The sequence below is a fragment of the Salvelinus sp. IW2-2015 genome, unplaced genomic scaffold, assembly GCF_002910315.2.
Source record: "Salvelinus sp. IW2-2015 unplaced genomic scaffold, ASM291031v2 Un_scaffold1675, whole genome shotgun sequence".
In the NCBI taxonomy this organism is placed as follows: Eukaryota; Metazoa; Chordata; class Actinopteri; order Salmoniformes; family Salmonidae; genus Salvelinus; species Salvelinus sp. IW2-2015.
The window spans coordinates 77063-101524 of NW_019943077.1; the positions used below are offsets into that span (position 1 = coordinate 77063).

The following is a 24462-nucleotide window of genomic DNA, read 5'->3' on the forward strand; positions in this document are numbered from 1 at the left end:
GAGGGAAAGGGAGAGAAAGAGACAGAGAGAGAGATGGAGATAGAGAAAGATAAAATAATTGTAAGTGGTGTAGGGGGTAAAACATATGACATAATTAAATCAATCCTGGCAATACATGCAGCTTCAAAATTGGCAAGAAAATAACATAATTATTTAACCAGGGACGGGGCCTTTGCCAGGGTTGCAATCTGAGCCCGACGCTCTTCAATATTTACATTAACGTGTTGGCCACTATTCTAGAAAAATCCTCAGCCCCTGGTGTTAGTCTCCACAATTCAGAAGTTAAATGCCTGCTGTTCGCAGACGACCTGTGCCTGCGGTCACACCCAGCACATGGCCTACAGCAGAGCCTGGGCCTGCTAGAGCAGTATTTCCAGACCTGGACTCTCGCAGTAAAAATATACAATACTTTTCCARAGAAGATCCAGATCTCAGGGAATTAGACAAAAGTTATCAATTGGTACAAAATACAGAATATATAGTAATGCACACACTATAATTACTTAGGTTTAGAGAAAAACTCAACTGGACACCTAAATGAGGCTTAGAGAACTGATAAAGCACGCAGGGCATTCTACACCATTAAAAAACTCATTCAAATTGAAATACCTATTAAATGTGGCTAAAGCTAATTGAATGTCTCATTGAACCAATTGCACTTTATGACATCGAGGTGTGGGGTCCACTTGCAAAACATGTTTTCACCCAATGGTACAAACACCCCATTGAAACCCTGCATGCAGAGTTCTGTAAGATTCTCCTACATGTCCAGAGGAATTCTACAAACAATGCATGCAGGGCAGAATTAGGCMAATATCCACTAATAATAAAAACTCAAAAAAGAGCAATTCAGTTTTGGAAACATCTAAAATACAGTGACCCCCTCTCATATCATTACCAAGCCCTGCAATGCCAAGATCTGAGCAAAGAAAAGAGTCCCCTCATCCAGCTGGTCCTGGGGCTGAGTTCACAAACCTGTTCTACTAACACACTGAAGCCTTCAGGACCAGAACATCCAATTCAAACAGAATAAACCAAATTACAACACGTCCAAAGCTATCTGACTACATTACCTTACTGGGAGCACAAGCACAAGCAAAATGCGTTGCTATCTGGACTAAATCAACAGTACAAACCATAGCAAACTGTTTGACCATGGTTTCTGATCAAAACCTTCTGAAAAACCTTGACCAAAAGTACAGCCTTGCCATTATTTGAGAAGGGGTAGACACAGGAAAACCTGGCTCCTGCAGAGGAAGGCTGTGAACCACAGCAGAACCCGAGAGACAGAGCTGCGCCATTTTTCTGACAAAATGTAAAAAATATTAAAACAAATTAGAGGAGTGTAATTTCCCAATATTTGAAACGCTTATTCAAGGTTTCAAAGACCTCTGATGAGAATAGGCTACCCGTCCTGTTGGGGGGGACGCAGAGAGCTGTGTGTTTGGCAACGCACTACATTGCTGCCTGCCATAACATGAGGGACAGTGTCTGACAGACAACCAATCTGGCCACATGTACTCTATGCATTGTTATTGTCGCCATTGTATGGTTATTTTTACCCTTGATTATTGCCGTTACGATTGTCCCATTGACAATCTTGATTATTATTTTAATTACGCTAATATTGTAAATTAATCAATTAAACTCTAAAGTACATTGTTACATCAACGTGAGAGAGAGAGGCAAGAGAGGAGAGAGAGAGAAGAGAGGAAAAGAGAGAGAAGAAAAGAGAGAGGAAAAGAGAGAGAGAGAGAGAGAGAAAAATAGAGAGAGAGAGAGAAAAGAGAGAGAGAGAGGAGAGAGAGAGAGGAAGAGAGAGAGAGGAGAGAGAGAGAGAGGAAGAGAGAGAGAAGGAAAGAGAGAGAGAGAGAGAGAAGGAGAGAGAGAGGAAAAGAGAGAGAGAGAGAAAGAGAGAGAGAGAGAGAAAGAGGAGAGAGAGAGAGAGGAAAAGAGAGAAGAGAGAGAGAGAGGAAAAGAGAGAGAGAGGGGGGAAGAGAGAGAGGAAGAGAGAGAGAGAGGGGAAGAGAGAGAGAGGAAAACAGAGAGATAGGCTCACAATGGCTTTTGTCACCTCAGGGTCTATCCTGCTGGCTGCTGCATGGTGTAACTGTGGGTTAATGAGTTGATCATTATTACTGTTACCGATTGTCCCGTTGACAGTCTTGATTATTATTATTTTTATTATGTTAATATTGTAAATTAATCACTTAATTTCCAAAGTAAATTGTTTAGTCATGCCAATAAAGCAAATTGAATTGAGTTTAATTGAAAGAGAGAAGGAGAGAGAGACCAAGAGAGAGAAAGAGCGAGGAAGAGAGAGAGAAAAAGAGAGGAAAAGAAAGAGAGAGAAAGAGGAAGCGAGAGAGTGGAAAATAGAGAGAGAGAGAGGAAAATAGAGAAAGAGGAAATGRTTGTGAGGTCTGGGGTCCGCTCACCAACCAAGAATTCACAAAATGGGACAAACATCAAATTGAGACTCTGCATGCAGAATTAGGCCAATACCCGCTAATTATCAAAATCCAGAAAAGACCCGTTAAATTCTACGACCACCTAAAAGGAAGAGATTCCCAAAACTTCCATAACAAAGCCATCACCTACAGAGAGATGAACCTGGAGAAGAGTCCCCTAAGCAAAATGGTCCTGGGGCTCTGTTCACAAACACAAACACACCGCACAGAGCCCCAGGACAGCAATACAATTAGACCCAACCAAATCATGAGAAAACAAAAAGATAATTGATACATTGGAAAGAATTAACAAAAAAACTGAGCAAAATAGAATGCTATTTGGCCCTAAACAGAGAGTACACAGTGGCAGAATACCTGACCACTCTGACTGAYCCAAACTTAAGGAAAGCTTTGACTATGTACAGACTCAGTGAGCATAGCCTTGCTATTGAGAAAGGCCGTCATATGCAGACCTGGCTCTCAAGAGAAGACAGGCTATGTGCACACTGCCCACAAAATGAGGTGGAAACTGAGCTGCACTTCCTAACCTCCTGCCCAATGTATGACCATATTAGAGACACATATTTCCCTCAGATTACACAGATCCACAAAGAATTCGAAAACAAACCCGATTTTGATAAACTCCCATATCTACTGGGTGAAATACCACAGGGTGCCATCACAGCAGCAAGATTTGTGACCTATTGCCACAAGAAAAGGTCAACCAGTGAAGAACAAAAAACATTGTAAATACAACCCATATTTATGCTTATTTATTTTCCCTTTTGTACTTTAACCATTTGTACATCGTTACAACACTGTATATATACATAATATGGCATTTGTAATGTCTTTATTCTTTTGGAGCTTCTGTGAGTGTAATGTTTAATGTTCATTTTTATTGTTTATTTCACTTTTGTATATTATCTACTTCACTTGCTTTGGCAATGTTAACATATGTTTCCCATGACAACAAAGCCCCTTGAATTGAATTGAGAGAGAGGGGCTCACAATGGCTTCGTCACCTCAGGGTCTATCCTGCTGGCTGCTGCATGGTGTAACTGGGGGTTAATGAGACCAGACCCTTGCAGTAGAACACAGAGAGAGAGCTGTAATGTATTCCTATCTGCTCGCTCTCATTAGAGGTTGATGAGCTCTGTCCATTATACATGTCTGAGATGTAATGTACAGTATACTGTGCGTGTTTAACGTAAAACACACGGCTGCAGTAGACATTTCTGTGTATTCCTATCTGATGCCTTCTATCATTACTGCTACAGGGCCTTCAGAAAGGGTTCACACCMCTTGACTTTTTCCACATTTTGTTGTGTTAAAGCCTGAATTTAAAAGGGATTACATTTAGATTTGTTTGTCACTGAGCTACACAAAATACCCCATAATGTCAAAGTGGAATTATATTTTACGAAACATTTACAAATGAATTATAAATGAAAAGTTGAAATGTCTTGAGACAATAAGTATTCAACCCCTTTGTTATTTTAAGCCTAAAATAAGTTCAGGAGTAAACATTGAAAAACCTCCCTGGTCTTTGTGGTTGCATCTGTGTTTGAAATTCACTGCTTGACTGAGGGACCTTACAGAGAATTGTATGTGTGGGGTACAGAGATGAGGTAGTCATTTAAAAATCACGTTAAACACTAAACATTCCATGCTTATTATGTGACTTGTTAAGCAAATGTTTACTCCTGAACTTATTTAGGCTTGCCATAGCAAAGGGGTTCAATACTTATTGACTCAAGCCATTTCAGCTATACATTTTTTGTTAAATTGGAAATTGGAAAAGGATAATTCCACTTTAACATTATGAGGTATTATGTGTAGGCCAGTGACTCAAAATCTCAATTTAATAAATGTTCAATTCAGGCTGTAACACAACAAAAAGTGGAAAAATCGTTTCTGAAGGCACTGCACATGTGGGAGAGTTGATGTACAGTACTAGCGGCCACAATAAATGGATAAAAAACGTATTTAAAATGGAGATATCCTCAATGACACTGCTCATGCGGTCACAAACTCCATAACGCCACAGATACAAACATGAATTATCTATCAAACTATATGGATCTCTGCAGATGAGACAAGTTCCTAGGTGAGTCACCTGCCTAAAATAGAGATACCCTAACCTACCTACCACCATGATCCGATAGCACCTTGATTGTGTTTTATATCAACTAATGCATCATTTATCAGGCACACACACACTGCTGCTCGCGCTGGTTATCTTTCACCCAGTACCTGCTAGAATGAAAATGAATAGGACACTTTAGAACTGTTGAAATATACTTATTCATGTTACCATACTAAAAACGTATTGATTACTTTACATGTATAGGGAATGTATATATTAGGGCTGAAGAGGAACTAGGTGTGTGGTAAGTTACTGAGTGATATTGAAAGTTACTGAGTGAGAAAAGGGGACGTGCAGAAAGCTCATATTCTGAGTCTTGAGACCGTTCACATGGAGTGAGCCTGGAGAGAGATCACGTCCAAACTTCTCACATGCTGCTGGTGCACTGGTGGGAAAATGGACCAGACAGAATGGACCACAAAGGATGGTGGTGGCGGCTCAGGTGAGACATTCGTCTGCTTTGGAAAATCCGATTATTCCCCAGATATTAAATATCGGGACATTATCAAGGGCCATCCACTTTGACAGGCATGAGTTACATGTGTGCCATTGGAAGCATGAACTGTAAAGCTATCTGAAGAAGAAAATGAAGAGACGCCAGAAGAATGAGTGCCGGGASGGATTTAAGGTTGCCCAAAATTGTTTATTTGGGGGATCAGGTTGATTGTGGGGGTCTTCACACTGGGGAATTAATAGTAATTTAGACAAAAAATGCATTGAGATACCGATCTGTCATTAACATGCCACTCGCAACGTGCTGAGAAAAGTTAATGCTGGAATATATATATATAAGATGAATTTACTGTATGTCAATGTCAGTAGTACATACTGTATATATATTTCCCCTGTCTGTAAATGTACATTCTGCCAGTGTCAGGGTGTGCTAAGTTTAGGGTCTTAAATTAGAGTGATAGACTCAACGTGACACACTAGGGACTGTCATTCTAAATTTGGGTTGGATAATTTATCAATAGTTGTAATTATGATTCGGTAAGGCGAGAAGGAGAGACAGAGCGCTGCCACTAAACTGTGAGGAGAGCACAACGTGAGGGGAGGGTGCACCGCTCACCCTGCAGCTGGTTTCTGAAACTAATTCAATATTTGTAAGAATCTATTGAGTCTCCGGAGGGTATCCTCCCAGGAAGAGGTTATCAGAAAACCCACTAGATTGTAGCTTGGGCTAATAATAATTGAGACATTGATAGTAGGGGCTTTGTTTTACCATGCCATCAGAATCCTATTGTTAAAGTGCATTCATTCATTTGGCTTTCTGGACAATACAGTCCAATTACTTACTTACAAGGCTCGTAGCCTGGGTCTTCCTTTGACACCCGAGAATGAGAAGGAATGAGAGGGTGCGAGTGAGCTGTCTCTGATGATCTGAAGCCGATAGGGGAAGACAGGGTAGAAGTGAGAGGGATAGCCAACAGGGAACACATTTTCATGGAGCCCAGTGAAGATCTAGCATCCCATTGGCATAGAACAGATCAGATGGACAGTCCTTGCCCCAAACTCATTCTCATCAAGGGTGGTGTGAAATTATTAAACATGTATATAAACATGTATATGTATTCTAGGTGGTGTGGAACATGTGAGTGATCACTATTCCAGATGAGGGACTGTTGGAAACTGACTAATTGACTTGAGCATGTTTTAGTATGTTTAAAACTTTATAAGTGGCCTAACAGTTTTTGTCACCAAAGCCCCATATACTACCCACCACTGTGACCTATACGCTCTCGTTGGCTGACCCGGGCTTCATACTCGTCCCTAAACTCACTTGCTCCAGGTCATCTACAAGACCCTTCTAGGTAAAGTCCCGCCTTATCTCTGCTCGCTGGTCACCATAGCAGCACCCACCCGTAGGACGCGTTCCAGCAGGTATATCTCCCTTGTCACCCCCAAAGCCAATTCCTCCTTTGGCCACCTCTCCTTCCAGTTCTCTGATACCATTGACTGGAACGAACTACAAAAATCTCTGAAACTGGAAACACTTATCTCCCTCACTAGCTTTAAGCACCAGCTGTCAGAGCAGCTCACAGATAACTGCACCTGTACATAGCCCATCTATAAATAGCCCAAACAACTACCTCTTYCCCCACTGTATTTATTTATTTAGCTCCTTTGCACCCCAGTATTTCTACTTTGCACACTCATCTACTGTCAAATCTACCATTCCAGTGTTTTAATTGCTATATTGTATTTACTTTGCCACCATGGCCTATTTATTGCCTTTTAGAAGAAAAAGAAACGCACACCTATTTAGGCGAGGTGCTGGCTAGCGGAGTAGAAAACTTAAAAATAAAGGACAGCCGCACACTCTAGGAGCTCAGATGCAAAAATGTAATTACCAACGTTTCGACAGCCAAGATGTCTTCATCAGATTAAGCTATTTATTGCCTTTACCTCCCTTATCTCACCTCATTTGCTCACATTTGTATATAGACTTCTTTTTCTACTGTATTATTGACTGTATGTTTGTTTTACTCCATGTGTAACTCTGTGATGTTGTATGTGTCGATCTGCTTTGCTTTATCTTGGCCAGGTCGCAGTTACAAATGAGAACTTGTTCTTAACTTGCCTACCTGGTTAAATAAAGGTGAAATAAAAAATAAAATAAATACAAATAAAACATTTGTGATTAATGTGTTATGGGTAAGATGGAATGATCTACAGTATGTGAAAATGTATTCGTGGCCGGAGGCAAAGTACAAAGGGAGCCTGTCTCTGATACAGAATGTTTCCATACGGGTGAGATAGGAGTCACATGACAGAGCTAACACTATAGATTGTGAACTATTGACCTATAACACTGTCTTATAGCTTCACTGTTTTATATCATTATATTCTCTCTCTGTTTTGCATCATGATATTCACTTGAGTATGAATGGGTCACTTATTCTGTCTGTGTGTGAGTCCGTATAATTAACAATGGACTCAGGCAAGGTGCAAGAATGTATACTCCCTACTGATAAGAAGACCGGGAGATGTGTGGAGGAGTACCAAATGTTCTGAATTCGGGCTAGGACTCGGGCTACCACCTGCCTAGCCACAGAGATTCATTGTACATCCTAGACCCAGGAGGGGGGAGGGCTTGTCTGGGAAAACAGAGGTGAAGTGAGTATGACATCGCGTGGGAACAACCCCTGTAAACCTTCAGCCTGAGGTAGGAAGTCTGGGTATACCACGAGGAGGTGTATAGATCCTTCATTTTTGTGGACCCAAGCAGAACGGTTAGAGTTAGATGCACTATTGTAAAGTGGTTGTTCCACTGGATATCATAAGGTGAATGCACCAATTTGTAAGTCGCTCTGGATAAGAGCGTCTGCTAAATGACGTAAATGTAAACGGTATCCCAAAGGTCTAGAGTCAGGCTAATGGAGAGTGAGAATCGTCATATTATCAAACTTCGGTTATTGCCATAAATTATTATGCATAGCTTAACGCATTGCTAATACTTATCAAATTGTATGTTTTCTTTTCAAGTATTTTGCTATCACTCTCTTAGGAACCCGAAGGAGGAAGAGAAAGTCCAAAGTTGTTCAATAGGACGGGTAATGGCAGGTAAGAGTGTTTAGTGGGATTATTAATTTACATAGTCAGAGGCCATGTCTCGGAGGTGTGAACATATAAATTCATTGTGAGAATATTAATCATGTTTTATTTCTTGTCCATTTATAAGTAATGTCAAAGTTTGTATAATGTTGAACAGTATGGAGTTACTATTCAAAATGCAGGGAATGTTGTATTCTAGCTTGAAATATACTTATTCATGTTACCATACTAAAACGTATTGATTACTTTACATGTATAGGGAATGTATATATTAGGGCTCAAGGAAGGGTCAAGAGGAACTAGGTGTGTGGTAAGTTACTGAGTGATATTGAAAGTTACTGAGTGAGAAAAGGGGACGTGCAGAAACCTCATATTCTGTTGAAATATGTTATTGTTGAAAATGAATGTTCCTAAAGGAGGAGGCAAAAGGGAACAGTTTAGTTTCAGTTCTTGATAAGGACCAGTTGCTGAGGAAGCAGGACCAGGAGGGATGTGGAAATCAGCTAGAAATAAGATCAGCAGATGAAGAGAGAAGACACTGCTGGGAGGGGGGCCACAGATGCCCACCCCGAGGACCATCTGGTTATAGTCCTATCTCACACACATATATTTCCACACCCATGAGGGTCCTAGACTTTTTTATTATTATACCTTTATTTCAACAAGGAACACAGACTGAGACCAAGGTCTCTTTTACAGCTGGGCCCTGCGTATACATGTTTACACATACAGGTTAGGTACAATGATTAACAAACTACACAAGACAAACAAAACCATCACAGATAACACAAAAAAATACTGCAGCAGATTGTTACATTTACACATAGGTTACTCCCCTAACAACACAAGACCTTGCATTACCCGAAACAGTTACAAGCAATACAAAAATAAAAATCCTCCAATAAATATTTAAAATGGCCATGACAATACAGTAAGCCACAAGGCCTGGGCATCTCCAGTCCTCGGGGGCCTGATTGGTGTCACACCTTTCCCCCATCCCTAGCAAACACAGCTGATTTAAAGTAATTGGATTTTTAACTGAAGATCACGATCAGTTGATTATTGGAGTCAGGTATGTTAGCTGGGGCTGGGGAAAAGTGTGACCCCAATCAGACCCCCGAGGACTGGAGTTGCCCAGGCCTAAGTAAGAGGAACCTGCTGTGTTTCTGCCTAACAACAGAGAAGGAGAGTCTATCTTATGCATGCAAGGGGATGACTCCGCCTAGTTGGGAGGTATGAAGATGTGCTTGTGTGACTTCTATGTTGTCTTTGCAGCTGTATGACCCAGTGGTTGAATAAACTTGGTTTGAGCTTTTTCTAGTCGTCTGTGAGTTTTTACTCTGTTTGTTCAGAACCTAACAGAACGCTTTGCAAAGACTTGAAAGAGTGTGTATGTACGCGTGTGTGTGTGTGCGCCTGCGTGCGCATGTGTGTGAAGGTAGTTTTTCATACTGGGGACTTGGCGGGTAGCGGCAAATGTTTTCCTCTAGGGTTGTGACTGGAGGCTAGCAGCTTTAATCCTAGCCTGATTGTGTTTGCACAGGGAAGCATGCCTGCTTATAGCAGAACCAACCACAAACAAGGCAAGCAAACATTAAATCATGGCACAAACACACACTTGGACAAACAAATGCACAACACAAACACACAGACAAAAATTCACATTAGCACACACACACAAAAAAGGTTAGTTCAATAGAAAATGTGACCCGCCTGAAAACAAACCTAGGGGAAACCCTGATTGAGTATGATCCTTCTCCACTTCAATTTAGGTGTCATCTGGGGCAGTAATTCTCTACCTCATAGTGTCAACGTAAAAGAGACTAAAGAGCTTTGGGGAAACACTTTAAATGATAATGTTCTCTTTATGGAAATGATGCTCTCAGTCTTTAATCTCATATGTCTATCTGTCTACAAACCCCCAGTGTGGTGTGTCTCTCATCCATACATACGACTTAGCCTGACTTAGCCCCACATACTGCCACAGACAATGCACAACCCCTACATGCACATACTAATATCATATTATTTTTCCACTAGAGACTAGGGCTAGGCCATGTTGGAATGAAATCGGTCTGCACACACAGCACATTAGTCTGGTGAAAGCAGACAAGTGGTATCTGCTGCGTGAGATGAATAACACATAGACACATACCATACTGTACACAAGCATCCAAGTCACTTTGCAGTGTTGATCCGCCTCCTATCATTTTGACTTTCCCTCACTCCCCTGACAAGCTCTGTTACCGCCAACGTAAATATTATTGGCCGACAGTCTCAGTTGAACGTTTTGGTGCTTGCAGTCCTGAATGCATCAGGGACCTCTGCATCTCGCCAAGGAACACTAGGGGAATCACTGATCAGACAAACTATGTAGAAAGATATTTGTCATAGTGGTAGAAAACCTTCCCTTCCACCCTTCCTGCTACCCCCTACCTCCCTTCCTTGGTAATCATGTATTAGCATACACAAACACACATTTCTGCAGTGATGAGAATCTCTCCCCCCACCGGAGGTTAAAAACATGCAGAACTGCAGATACTAAAACCTCCCCTAGGCACAGCACTACGAAAACACGTTGTCTAGAGAGAGAGAGAGAGAGAGAGAGAGAGAGAGAGAGAGAGAGAGAGAGAGAGAGAGAGAGAGAGAGAGGGAAGAGGGAGAAAAAGACAGAGAGCAAGAGATGGAGGGAGCAAGAGAGCGAGAGATAGGGGAAGAGTGAGAGTGCGAGAGTTAGACAGACGGACAGAAAGATAGAGGGATGGTATACTGTAGCTTGGTAGAGCTAGCTAGGTGGAGACAGATATTTTATTTTATTAGGATATCTTTTAGTCCTTATTTGAACTAATCTTCCAAGAGTCCTTCAACATTCAAATAAAATGTATAATAGAATCACATTGTCACATATAACATACAAACATACAAACAGACATTATACACTGACACATTGACCAGATAAATACGAGTGATGGCGAGCAATGGAGTGAAGGAGAGAGAGGTGTGAGTGTCTAAATGAGATATCTCCTCTGCCCGACCCCAGTTACCACAGCCTGCTACATAAGCCGGCCTCCATTAGCAGTCAAGCTAAGGAGTAGCTTACTTCCTACTGTGGCCAACCACAACGCTTCTGTAGGGTACATCCCACAGGGAGACAGAGTCAGAACGGCAGCCATTAAAAGGTGCTACTGTACACGATCTTATAAAGCCTTAAATAGCTTGAAAAGAGAGCTGGGAATGTAACCCATACCCCACCCAACGTCTATGGGGAGAGAGAGTCAGGACTGGCCAAGCAAAACAAGGTGTTATATGATCTTATAAACCTTTAGAGAAAGAATAGGAGTTATGCTATTGATGTGATTTTTACAGGTTATTAAAAAATGTAATTCAATTGTCTGCATTGTTGTAAATTATCCATAAATTAGCATTTCACTGTTAGTCTACACCTGTTGTTTACGAAGCATATTTCAAATAAGATTGTATTTTATTTGATGTGAATTTGATTTGTGTATGGGCTTACAGTGCATTCGGAAAGTATTCAGACCCCTTCCACTTTCCACATTTTGTTATGTTACAGCCTTATTCTAAAACTGATTACATTATTTTTTCCCCTCATCAGTCTTCACACAATACACCATAATGACAGAATGAAAACAGGTTTTGAGAATTTTTTTACAAATAAAAAACTGAAATATCTTATTTACATACGTTTTCAGACCCTTTGCTATGAGACTCGAAATTGAGCTCAGGTGCATCCTGTTTCCATTGTCCATCCTTGAGATGTTTCTACAACTTGGAGTCCACCTGTGGTAAATTCAATTCAATAGACATGATTTAGTAAGGCAGGCACCTGCCTATATAAGGTCCCACAGTTGACTGTGCATGTCAGAGCAAAAACCAAGCCATGAGGTCGAAGGAATTGTCCGAAGAGCTCCGATTGTGTCGAGGCACAGATCTGGGGAAGGGTACCAAAAATGTTCTGCAGCATTGAAGGTCCCCAAGAACACAGTGGCCTTCATCATTCTTAAATGGGAGAAGTTTAGAACCACCAAAACTCTTCCTAGAGCTGGCCGCCCAGCCAAACTGGGCAATCGGGGGAGAAGAACACAATGGTCACTCTGACAGAGCTCTAGAGTTCCTCTGTGGAGATGGAGAACCTTCCAGAAGGACAAGCATCTCTGCATCACTCCACCAATCAGGTCTTTATGGTAGAGCGTCCAGACACTTGGAGTTTGCCAAAAGGCAACTAAAGACTCTCTGACCATGAGAAAGACGATTCTCTAGTTTGATGAAACCAAGATTGAACTCTTAGCACTGAAAGCCAAGTGTCACGTCTGGAAGAAACCTGGCACCATCCCTACGGTGAAGCATGGTGGTGGCAGGATCCTGCTGTGGGGATGTCAGGATCGAGGGAAAGATTAACGGAGCAAAGTACAGAGAGATCCTTGATGAAAACCTGCTCCAGAGCGCTCAGGACCTCAGACTGGGGCGAAGGTTCACCTTCCAACAGGACAACGACCCTAAGCACACAGCCAAGACAACGCAGGAGTGGCTTCGGAACAAGTCTCTGAATGTCATTGAGTGGCCCAGCCAGAACCCAGACTTTAACCTGATTGAACATCTCTGGAGAGACCTGAAAATAGCTGTGCAGCGATGCTCCCCATCCAACCTGACAGAGCTTGAGAGGATCTGCAGAGAAGAGTGGGAGAACCTCCCCAAATACAGGTGTGCCAAGCTTGTAGCGTCATACCCAAGAAGACACGAGTCTGTAATCACTGTCAAAGGTGCTTCAACACAGTACTGAGTACAGGGTCTAAATACTTTGGTAAACATGATATTTCAGTTTTTATTTTAAATACATTTGCAAACATTTCTAAAAACCTGTTTTTGCTTTGTCATTATGGGGTATTGTGTGTAGATTGATGAGGGATTTCTTTCTTAAATTCAATATAGAATATTGCTGTAATGTAACAAAATGTGGAAAAAGTAAAGGGGTCTGAATACTTTCTGAATGCACTGTATCTTGGTGGAGGGCAGAGCGAAACCTTTCAGTAACCTCAGTCTCTCCTATAACATTTATACCTACTAGTCTATGGTGCAGTCAAGGTCTAGGAGACAGACTGTAAGGTATAGAAATATCTGTCTACACTTCTGGGAAAGGGTTAGAGTTAGCAGTTACCTGTCTGTCTACACCTCTGGGAAATACCTGAGTTCAAATTCAGAATGTGTTACCACACACACACCACACACACACACACACACACACACACACACACACACACACACACACACACACACACACACACACACACACACACACACACACACACACACACACACACACACACACACACACACACACACACACACACACACACACACACACACACACACACACCACACACACACACACACACACACAGTGAAGGGCTTTACAGTTTTTGTAGTAATGTCCCACAGACACAGAGTAGGGATTGAGTGTGTTTGTGTGATGACAGGCCTAACAGATGGACAGAAGAATATTTCCCAGGCTACCAGCCTTCTACTGAAACACCAAGGCTGACAAATCAACCCCTCTCTCCCTCCCTCCCTACATCCTCTCTTATTTCTATCCCTTCCGTCACTCTCCATCCCCACTCTTGTTGTTCCACCCCTCCTCCCCCTCATCCCCCACTCCACCCCCCATCTCTCTCCTCCCCTCATCCTGCTGTGTATCCCTCTCTCAATCCCTCAATCCCTCCATCCCTCTTCCTCCCTCCTGAAGAAATGGGTTCCAATCCTAGCGCGGTCCTAATCCTCTGCTTTCCTATGTAAAAATGTGTTGATATGCCATCCCTCCATCTCTCCCACTCTCTCTCTCCCTCTCTCCGTCCCTCTCCCCTGTGTTGGGCCGAGGCCCAGTCCACAGCTCCTAGGCGTACAGCCAACTCCAGCCAACAGCTAGGCTAGCGCTCAGCACTATAGAGAGTACATTAGATTAGCTTAGCACTGAAGGAACAGGCTGCATTAGACTCACACCATCTTGGTCTAGGAAGAGAACGAATTAAGTGATTATGAGAGAGAAGCCGTAGTCTAAATCACACGCACACCAGCTAACTGGCCCTCAACACAGCCAAACAAAACTAACTCACACTAACTCTCAGACTTAAAAGAACAGCTGCTTCTTTCCTGTTATAGAAGGGTGTGTAAGCATGGTGTTTGTTACGTCTTATGTTGGCAGTAAAGGGAATGAAGGGAGAGACCGTGGGCAGCTGTGTGTGTGTGTGTCTGAGTGTGTGTGTGTGCAAGATATGTGTGCTTAAAATGGACAGAATTAATGAAGATGATCATGAAGAAGAAGAGGATCTCAGTCACACACACAGACACACACTCACCCCGTATGATGGCCAGCTTGGCAGTGGTGGCCACATCTCCCTCACTGTTGCGGGCCACACACTCATAGACATTCTCATCTCGGGGGGCCCTGAGAGGCTGGATCCTCAGTACGGCCCCCGCTCCATCATCAAACTCTATTGTCTAGGAGAGAGGAAGAGATAAGGAGCAATCAGGAAACAGTCAGTAGAGAACCAGTCAGGAACCAGCCAGTAGAGAACCAGTCAGGATACAGCCAGTAGAGAACCAGTCAGGATACAGCCAGTAGAGAACCAGTCAGGATACAGCCAGTAGAGAACCAGTCAGGAAACAGCCAGTAGAGAACCAGTCAGGAAACAGTCAGTAGAGAAACAGTCAGGATACAGCCAGTAGAGAACCAGTCAGGAAACAGTCAGTAGAGAAACAGTCAGGAAACAGTCAGTAGAGAAACAGTCAGGAAACCGTTTGGAATGAGGAGGAAAACAAGAGAGAAACTAGTAGATAGAACCAGGAAGAGCCAGAAACCAGGTGATTAACCAGGCACGACCACGAAGGACCAAGAAGGACCAAGAAAATATATATATGAATAGTAAAGTACAGTACAGATACCACAAAAACTACTTAAGTAGCACTTTAAAGTATTTTTTCTTCAGTACACCACTGCTAATATGATCTGTAGAGTATAGTGTTAACTCACCTCCATGAATTGGGAGTATAGTGTTAACTCACCTCCATGCGTTGGGAGTATAGTGTTAACTCACCTCCATGCGTTGGGAGTATAGTGTTTACTCACCTCCATGCGTTGGGAGTATAGTGTTACTCACCTCCATGCGTTGGGAGTATAGTGTTAACTCACCTCTATGCGTTGGGAGTTGACCTTCTTGCCCTTCTTGTTCCAGTTGACCATGGGTTTGGGGTCACCTGACGCCTGGCACACAAACGAGGCCACACCCCCCGAAACCCCGATCTGGTCCCCGGGGATCTTGATGAACTTGGGTGCCGCTGAGATAGACAATTAAATTCAATTAAAACTTTACTGTCCTCGTATGGAAATTCTGCAGCCAGGAGTCCAAGACATAATACAGCTCAGACAACAAACAGTAGATAGAGAAACAGAGGGACAGAGAGAGAGAGAGAGATATTATACATTATTAGAATGATGCTACTTAATACTTTCCCTGTGGACTATACATAAATCATCACGGGGCGTCCCTAAAGACAGACAGCTCTCACTGAAGAGATGCCAACTAGTCCAAAGCCGTGGACAGGAAGAGATTGACATGACATCACTGTGTCGTGATGGACGTGGTGATTGGCCGCTAAGTACAGTCCACTTCCTGGCTACCATTTAGAGGACATTACCAAGGACTTCCTGTGTGTCATCAATAAAATATGTGCTTCATCTTCACAGGAGCAGGTTTTTTCACTACCCCGAGGCATGCTACTCCACTATGCAGCACAGATTGTTAGAACACATGGGTGGGTGCTATGCCGAGGGTATTAAAAGGGGTCGTGGAAATTCACAGGAGATAATTGGCTTTAATGCAGTGATGGGCAACTTTGATGGGGTGGGAGCCACAAAAAAAAACTCATCATGATGGGCCGCAGTGGCTGGCGGGTCTGCATAGTGCCTACCCACATCCAWACCCACACATGCAGTCAGAGCCGGCCCTAGACTTTTGGAGGTCCTAAGCACAAGAACAAGGAACAAGGACTTAGAACAAGGACTTACAGATTGCATACATTATGCATTTCATTCATACTATATACCGTATCTCTTTAACACTATATACAGTATCTCTTTAATACTATGTACAGTATCTCTTTAACACTATATACAGTATCTCTTTTACTTGAAGCTCCTTCTTATAAAGTATTATTTTATAAAATGTTATATTGCCTTAGAAACATTCATTTAGCTCCGACTTATCAAACATATCAGCTGCTGTCTGTTTCTCTGGGAGCAAAAACAATTTCCTTTTCTCTATACTGTATGCTTATTAGAAACGGCAAATAGAAATCAATTCCAGGAACAGAATCCATACATCTCCATTGTGCAAAAAATCCAACCTTGTCAAGCTACTTCATAAATGTTAATCTTCTCTTACACACACACAGTTCTGTCCCTCTGTTTCTGTGGACTGTTACCATGGCAGCCAGCTTAACTCCTCCTCAGCTGCAGAATACGTTCTATCCATCAGGGTAAAGCCGGCCTAACCCTCACCATAGCAACCTCCCTCCCTCTCTCCCTCCTCCCTCTCTGGGCCAGGTCTTGCTATGCTGATTCGGTTCTACTCTAGAGAGAAGAAGCAGCTGAAGAAACCACACCATCATCCCCCCTCAAATCACTGACAGACAGAAAAGCACTCTGGCTTTCTGGCTTTCCTCCCTCCGCTGCTAACTTCACACTTCAGTGAGTAACAGTCACACAGCAGCCAGCCTACCTCTGAGCTGCGAGGTAAAGTGCCTGAGCAGAAACCTCAACAATACCTTGTCTAAAAAACAGTGTATTATTGTAGTCTTTCAACCATACACGGCACCATACACTGTTAGTTGTGAAGTGTTGCACTACTTTGCGGAGCTGTGTAAGGGGGTTGAATTCATATTCAACATCGGTTTACATTTTTGCACTTTCGAAGAGGTGATTACTGGTGTGTTACTGCCACTGCTAACCAGAACCAATTCTATTTCTATGACCAATACTGGCCTCTGGCTGCATTCTGAACCAGGTTGGAGCCTTCGGTTCCRGTTCCATGGATCTATAATAAACCCAGATATACAGAACCAGTTGCATCATTTGAATGCTATTGAATTCTATGAGGACACTCAAGAAGGTTGTCTGTCCCTTTAAAAGCAGCGGGCCAAATAGCCTTCACTCCTTCACTCCCTGGCTGACAGCAGGGTATAATGATAGACTCTAATATCTCTGGCCTATCGTAATGAAACACCACAAGGCTATGATTATCTAATAGCAATGATAGGTAGGGGTAATGTGGAGATATGCGGCAGTAGGTAGCAGGTGCGTGTTATAATACTATAATCACCCCCTCTACGGCTGCATGCAGGAAATTAGACCTGTCTGGACAAGTCTGACCAGATCAAACCGTTYCACTGTAAATCCATGCCAATTACAGAAGTAGCCTAAAACTATGGCCCAGGGTTGTTCCTTGTGAGGTTACACGGTCACGGAAAACTCATAGTCCGAGCCATAACAATTAAGTATTCCAACCAAAACAAATATTAACATAGGCGCTTCATAAGAGTTAGAAATACGACTGCTATTTTGGGGCTGTTATTGGGGCCGCTATCTTCTTCGAGTCACAGAGCAACACTGCTAGAAGTGTTGACTGAAATACATAAGGTAACACATCTAGATATAGTATGTATAACCTGGAAGTAGAAGCCTAAGTGTCGTTGTCCATTAGTTTACTCCAATTAGGGCAGGGGTGATAGAGTTAGGGGGAAATAATACATTAAAATATGTAAAGAAATATATATACCTACAAAAACCCTTGAATGAGTAGGTGTCCAAACTTAGACTGGTACTGTATATATATTTATGACTCTCTCGCGAGTGTTACATGCGAGAGCGTTGCAAAATAAATGTACACATACATGTTATTCAATATTTTCATCTAAACTGCTTTCGCGCGTCAACAAGCATCTGCGTTACCAGGCGCTAAAATAGAACTTAGCCTCTCCTCATTGGTTTTCAGGAGCATATACCCACGTGGGTGATTGAAAGATGAACTGAGGTCCATACTCCAGTCCAGATGGTGGTGGTAATGCACCTTAAAGTTGGTTGSCAACCACCATATGAAGTCCACAGAAGAAGAAGACTGAAGGAGGAGAGGATTACTAAAAACTAACTAGGTTTCCCCTTTTATCTGTGGATTAGTTGGTCGGAGTAGAGAAACACACGATTTTGTGTGAAAATGGGTTGAAATTCTTCAAAGATCCAGAAAAAAAGGACCTTGTGCATTTTAGGTAAAAAAACAACCCAATGTTATATCCCAGGACAAATTTGCTAGCAACAGCAAGCTAGCTAGCTAAATGGCTATGAATGTTTCATGTGTTTCGACCTGTCCCCAAATTAATATAGTTGGTTCAGAGTTTGTTTTGATATTTCAACTTGCGTGTCCTGATCACTTCTGGTGTGGATGAACAAAATAAACATGCGCTCAATGGCGCAGGAGGACATACGTGCATTCCCAGTCTAGTCAGCATGTTAGAACTGTAAGACATATCAAGACGTGCTTTCATACAATAGCCTAAATGTGATGATTGACTGAGTCCGTGCTGACAACCCCTCATTACTCACCAGTGTGTTAAAAAATATTTCTGTTCTTGAATGCCACATACTTCCATAGCGTTTTCAGTGTTGCAGGGTTAAAATGAGATGTGTTCTATGTTCCCCTGTCTCATTTAAGATCCACAAGACCAGACATATGAAGACATGATACTTTGATAAAGGTGAAGATTGAGTATGTGCTGACGTGTGTTCACCGTTTTTCAGTGCATTACAGAGCTTGTTAAACACCTATCACTGCAAAATAGACAGGTAGACAGGAAGATGGTCATCAACACCACGTCACCACTCACTGCAGCTAGCGCTGACCAACACAACTCACTGTTACAGCTGTCAGTCAGCAGAGAAGGAGAAAGAGGGAGGGAGGTAGAGAATGAGAGAGATAAAGAGAGAGAACAAAGATATAGAGAGATAGATAGATACAGTAGAGGCACGGACAGCCATTTAGACAAACTGACAAACCTACACATAAATATCTCAACAAACATCATACAGATGGACAGACACATGAACTAACATACAGTATATCTGTAATGTGTTACTTACCCACCGCCTCAGACAGGTTGGGCAGGGATGTGAGCACCAGCAGTGGCAGTAGCAGACAAGGGGGGTAGAAGCAGAGTCYGTACCTAGTACGAGTCGCCCTGGACTGGGCTACGGTTCCACCTGSCCTGGGGGGAACCATGGTACCTCCTGCAATAGGGGATGGAGGTGGGGGATGGGGGGGAAACTTCCCTCAGCAGGGCTTGGCACTCTGAATAAACAAACAAACAAATTTAAACAAATATGTACAAATACATATGAYGGAGAAAACATACTTTTGAAGAACAATTAACATAGCCGGTGATGAAAGCAGACTAGGTCAATTGAATGAAAAACCCTTTAGAGGTCAAGCAAGCRTCTGCATGTGTATACAGCACAGGAGGCTGGTGTCACCTTAATTGGGGAGGACGGGCTCATGGTAATGGCTGGTGCGGAATTGGTGGAATGGCATCAAATACATCAAACACATGGTTTCCATGTCCTCTCCCCAATGAAGGTGCCACCAACCTCCTGTGGTACACACGTTCATAAAACCTCTGTGCCCCTAATAGGGAAACACTCAGTCAAAGAGGATATTAAAGCAAAAGGTGTGTTTGGCCATCCGGGCACCATGCAATATTCAATAAGAGTGTCCATTATGTTAGACGGTAAAGCCCCCCTATAAWAGATGTCCTGTGGGTAATCCTAGTCCAGCCAAGGGGATTGGGCCTGACTCCTCTGAGCTGGGTGTTTCAGAGCCGAGCTCTGCAGAAGCTCCCTGCCCAGGAGTCAATAACTCCTCTGGTCACATCTATCCCTCCCTCCCTCCTTCCTTATCTGCACGATAGCATACACACATTTATTCTGTTCAGAACTGATGGAACACACACAGAGAGACACACAGAGAGAGACACAGAGAGACACAGAGAGAGACACAGAGAGAGACACAGAGAGAGACACAGAGAGAGACACAGAGAGAGACACAGAGAGAGACACAGAGAGAGACACACAGAGAGCAGACACACATAGAGAGACACACAGAGAGAGACACACAGAGAGAGACACAGAGAGAGAGACACAGAGAGAGACACAGAGAGAGGGACACCAGAGAGAGACACACAGAAGAGAGAGGACACACAGAGAGAGAACAGACACATACAGATGATTAGAGGAACACACACAAGTACACGTGTGTGCGCACACCTACCCACCCACAACACACACGTCCTACACTTCCCAAAGTTATCACAGTTTTCCACATCCAGTGAAAGGGTTGACTGTGATCCTAATACAGAAACGTCCTACCATTCTGGAGGAGTGTTCCATATTAATATGTATTATGGAATTATCCAGCTCTTATCAGACTGACGGGCTAATGACACCATTAAAAGGAATTAGCGTCTGGCTCTATAACCCTGTTTGAGCTCTAAATATAACTAGTCTATTAAACGTATCTGTCCATCTGACATATATTTCATGGAGCGCTACTTCCCTGCTTCCCCCTCTCTCTTATCTAGGCTCTGAGAGCACTTCCTAATAGATATGGAATAGAAAAGCTTTCAGGATTTACTTTTCAATTCAATAACCTAATAGCTGCAACCTAATCAGAGCTCATTCAAGTACCATTCCAGCAGCGCAATGAATTCTCCTCTTAAAGAAACTCAATTTATTGGCGAGCATCATCAGCATGATGCAGGGGATGATAAGAAGCAAATATACTGCCTCGTCCTCGTCAATTGTGGGTCCTGTGTTGAACTGCCTGACTGGCAGAAACTGGGCTGATCTGCACGGTAGCATGTGTAAAAGGGTTAGAGAAATTTCTGATGAAATAAATTCATTCTGGAATTACTTCTTTCCCACTGTTGCGAATTGGTCCTGATCTAATTACATCTTGAGTGGTCTGTCACTAACTCTGTTCTGGTCTACCCTTCTCTCATCTCATACATGTCTCCTCCTATATCCCTTCACTCCGTCTAACTTCTGTCTCTCTGTCTCCTTACTGTCTGTACCTTGTTTCTCTCTGTCTCCTGTCTCTCTGTCCTCCATCTCCCCAGTATCTCTGTCCCCTGTCTCTCTGTCCCCTGTCTCAATGTCCTCCTGTCACCCTGTCTATCTCTCTTTCTCCTGTCTCTCTTTCTCCTGTCTTGTCTCCTTTTCTCCCTGTCCCTGTATATCTGTCCCTCTGTCCCTGTCTACATGTCCCCTGTCCCGTCTCTGTCTCTCTGTCCCGTCTCTCCCTCTCTCACCCAATCTCATCATCCCCAGCTCCGCCTTCCCTGTCCCTGTCTCTCCATCTTGTAGTTAAAACCTCTTGACACTACAGGGGGTGCTCTGTTTCAACTTGGACATTTATCGTTCCCAATTAAACTGCCTCGTACTCATTCTTGCTCGTACAATATGCATATTATTATTACTATTGGATAGAAACAATCTCTAGTTTCTAAAACCGTTTTGAATTATGTCTGTGGGTGAACCAGAACTCTTTCTGCAGCGAAATTCATGACAGGAACTGCGGAAGGTCTGAAAACGAGGCTCTGTTCTCAGATCAGTTTAAAGCTCTGTATGTATCCTATGGGTCGACATGACTACACCGCCTTCCCCTGGATGTCAGTAACCAATGAGAAGTGGAAATGGAGTTTCTACGTAGATCTCAAACCTTTATAAAAGGCCAAGGAACGAAGGGAGCTCTCTTTTCGACATTCGTCATTACGGCAAAGCAAGACCTGAGGATGGCATTTTGAAACGCTCAGTTATCAGCCTTAGATATATCCGTCTGTAATTTAATTCGAATATGGGTTTAGAAACATCATAACGAAGTTATTTTAAACCGAGTTATATCAGTTTATGCGAGTATATTGCTATTTTGAATTTCCTTAGTATTCGCGTTTTGAGGATTTGGGCATGTTGTGGCCACATACGCTATTGTTAGCTGCTAATTCCGAAGTTGAAGATGACTTTTACAACCAAGCAACGATTCTTTTGGACAAAGGACACCTTGCCCAAATTCTGATGGAAGCTCGTCCAAAAGTAAGAGCTATTTATGATGTATTGCCGTATTTTATGTGTAAAAATGGTAAACGGATTTGTCCGCCATTATTGCGGCACTAGTCTGGCTGTACGCACACTGTATGTCTAGTAACGTTAATTTTAAAAATCTAACTCAGCGGTTGCATTAATAACTAATGCATCTTTCATTTGCTGTCCAACCTGTATTTTTTAGTCAGTTTACGATTATTTAATGATTAGATTAGGTGCCTTCCAAGATGGCGCGACCAGAATCATACCTGGTTGCCACTGATCACATTGTATAACCGACGATTGGCTGCTAAATAATTTGCACATTTTCGAACAAAACCTATATGCATTGTGTATATATATGTTACAGACTTCATTGATGAAGTTATCAAGGTTAGTTCCAAAATTATATCTATCTTTTTGCTGTCATTGGTTAGATCGCTAACCTGTGCTGCTGCGTAAAATGCTTGTGTTTCTGGCTATTGTGCTTAAGCTAATATTAATGCTATATTGTTTTGTTTTCGCTGTAAACACTTAAAAATTGACATATTGGCTGGATTTCACAAGATGTGGCTTTCATTTGCTGTACGGCTGTGTATTTTTCAGAAATGTTTTTAAGATGATAATTAGGTATTTGACGTTGGTCTCTGTAATTATTCTGGCAGGCTTCGGCACTATTTTCAGATGTGCAGCTCGCAAGTTAGAGAACGTGATTTATACCTGAAATAATACAAATTTTTCAAAAAACATATGCTATACAAATAAATATGTTATCAGACTGTCATCTGATGAAGTTGTTTTCTTGGTTAGTTGGCGCTTATATATCTTTATTTTGGTCAAATTGTGGTATGCTACGCCATGACAGGAAAAAAATGTGTGGAAAAGAATTGTGTCTTTTGCTATGTGGTTAGCTAATAATTTAATATTGTGTCTCCCTGAAAAACAGGTTTAAAAATCAGAAAATTATGCGCTGGTTTCACAAGATGTGTATCTTTCATCTGGTGTTTGGACTTGTGATTAATGATATTTAGATGCGTAGTATTTACTTGTGACCTATGCTAAGGCTATGCCTAGTCAGCTTTTTTACCTGTGGGGGGTGCTCCCGGATCCGGGTTTGGGAGAATTAAGAGTTAACACCTGCTATCTAAACCGGCTCCTTCCTGTCCCCTGCTCTGCCATCTTGTAGTTACCTCTGCTATCTAGAGACCCGTGATCCTTCCTGTCCCCTGTTCTCCTCCATCTTGTAGTTACCCCAGCTGCTATCTAAACCCGTGATCCTTCTGTCCCCTGTCTCCATCTTGTAGTTACCTGCTATCTAAACCCGTGATCCTTCCTGTTCCTGTCCTCCATCTTGTAGTTAACCCTGCTATCCTAAACCCCGTGATCCTTCATCCTGTCCCCTCGTCTCCATCTTGTAGTTAACCTGCTATCTAACCCGTGATCCTTCCCTGTCCCCTGTCTTCTCCATCTTGTAGTTAACCTGCTAGTCTAAACCGTGATCCTTCCCTGTCCCCTGTCTCTTCCTCTGTAGTAACCTTGCTATCTAAACCCGTGAATTCCCTTCTGTCCCCTGTTCTCTCCATCTCTCTGTTACCCCCGCCGCCCCCACCCCACCCCGGTTCCTTCCTCCTGTCTCTTTCTTCTCGCTTGTATTTAACCTGCTATCTAAATCTTTGATCCTTCTCTTTCACCACGACCCGTTCCCCAGCTGCAACAGCTGCCCGACTGTGGTCCACTAACACAGTTAAACAAAGGGGCTTACAGTAAGTCTATCTGTGAATGGAGAAACAGTCCTAGCTACTGTACTGCAGGCCTTGCCAGGATCTGTCCTAACACTTGTTAATCCTCTAAAACCCATCTCTACTCCCACTGCATTGACCCTGTTGGCTGGCAGTCAGAATGGCCTATTTGCCTCTGTGCTTTCATGCTCAACCCTGGCACACGTTCCTTTAAAGGATTTTGGCAATGATGCACTTTTCCACTTCCCCAGAGTCAGATGAACTTGTGGATACCAGTTGTATGTCTCTGCATGCAGTTTGAAGGAAGTTGCTAAGTTGTGCTAKCGCAATTGCTAACTAACATTAGTGCAATGACTGGAAGTCTATGGGTATCTG

The 24462-nt window shown here is 42.7% G+C and overlaps 1 protein-coding gene across 1 annotated transcript in view; it reads right to left on the reverse strand.

Annotated features, from left to right (window-relative positions):
- The window catches only part of LOC112071657 (receptor-type tyrosine-protein phosphatase S), a 107530-nt gene that overhangs the window by 70760 nt on the left and 12308 nt on the right, over positions 1-24462 (reverse strand). The window contains exons 3-5 of the mRNA XM_070439468.1: positions 19358-19565; positions 15359-15504; positions 14526-14667 (exon numbers count right to left, since the gene is read on the reverse strand). Coding sequence (XP_070295569.1) covers positions 14526-14667; positions 15359-15504; positions 19358-19496 — 427 coding nt within the window. The 5' untranslated portion in view covers positions 19497-19565. The remainder of the gene's footprint in view (positions 1-14525; positions 14668-15358; positions 15505-19357; positions 19566-24462) is intronic.